We start from the raw sequence: 423 nt of genomic DNA on the forward strand, positions 1-423 counted from the left end.
ATTACCTCTGGAATACAATCCTTGTGTTCAACCATTGCCACAATGTCATCTAAAGGTAAGAGACTATGACATTTGATTTCCGTTGAAGCATTCTTTCCCTCGGTGCAGCACGCCAGCAGTTTCACCAGTTCTATATGATATCTGTAATGCAGCTTGCTTTGTTACTTTTGGTTACTGAGGGGATAAGAGTTACAGTACTTTACAATGAAATATCCTGAATTTGGATCTCATCTTTTTTTTTTTTCTGAAGTGTTACCCTTTCATTTAATCTAATACCCATTTACTTCCACTCAAAGAAAACAGATTTTAAAAAATCAATGAAAATTCAAAACTAAATCTGTTAATAGCATCGAAACTGTTTAAAAGATTGGACAATAAAATTGTAAATGTGTAAATTTATCTCTTTGAGGGTGCTCCACTTTA

The 423-nt window shown here is 33.3% G+C and overlaps 1 protein-coding gene across 1 annotated transcript in view; it reads right to left on the bottom strand.

Annotated features, from left to right (window-relative positions):
- Positions 1 to 423, bottom strand: part of LOC119586318 (inositol 1,4,5-trisphosphate receptor-like) — a gene marked incomplete at its 5' end in the record, with an annotated part of 125,834 nt that overhangs the window by 69,065 nt on the left and 56,346 nt on the right. Inside the window, 1 exon segment of the mRNA XM_037935029.1 lies at positions 6 to 141. Within this exon segment, the coding sequence (XP_037790957.1) occupies positions 6 to 141 (136 nt within the window).

The sequence above is a fragment of the Penaeus monodon genome, chromosome 21 (assembly GCF_015228065.2).
Source record: "Penaeus monodon isolate SGIC_2016 chromosome 21, NSTDA_Pmon_1, whole genome shotgun sequence".
Taxonomy (NCBI): Eukaryota; Metazoa; Arthropoda; class Malacostraca; order Decapoda; family Penaeidae; genus Penaeus; species Penaeus monodon.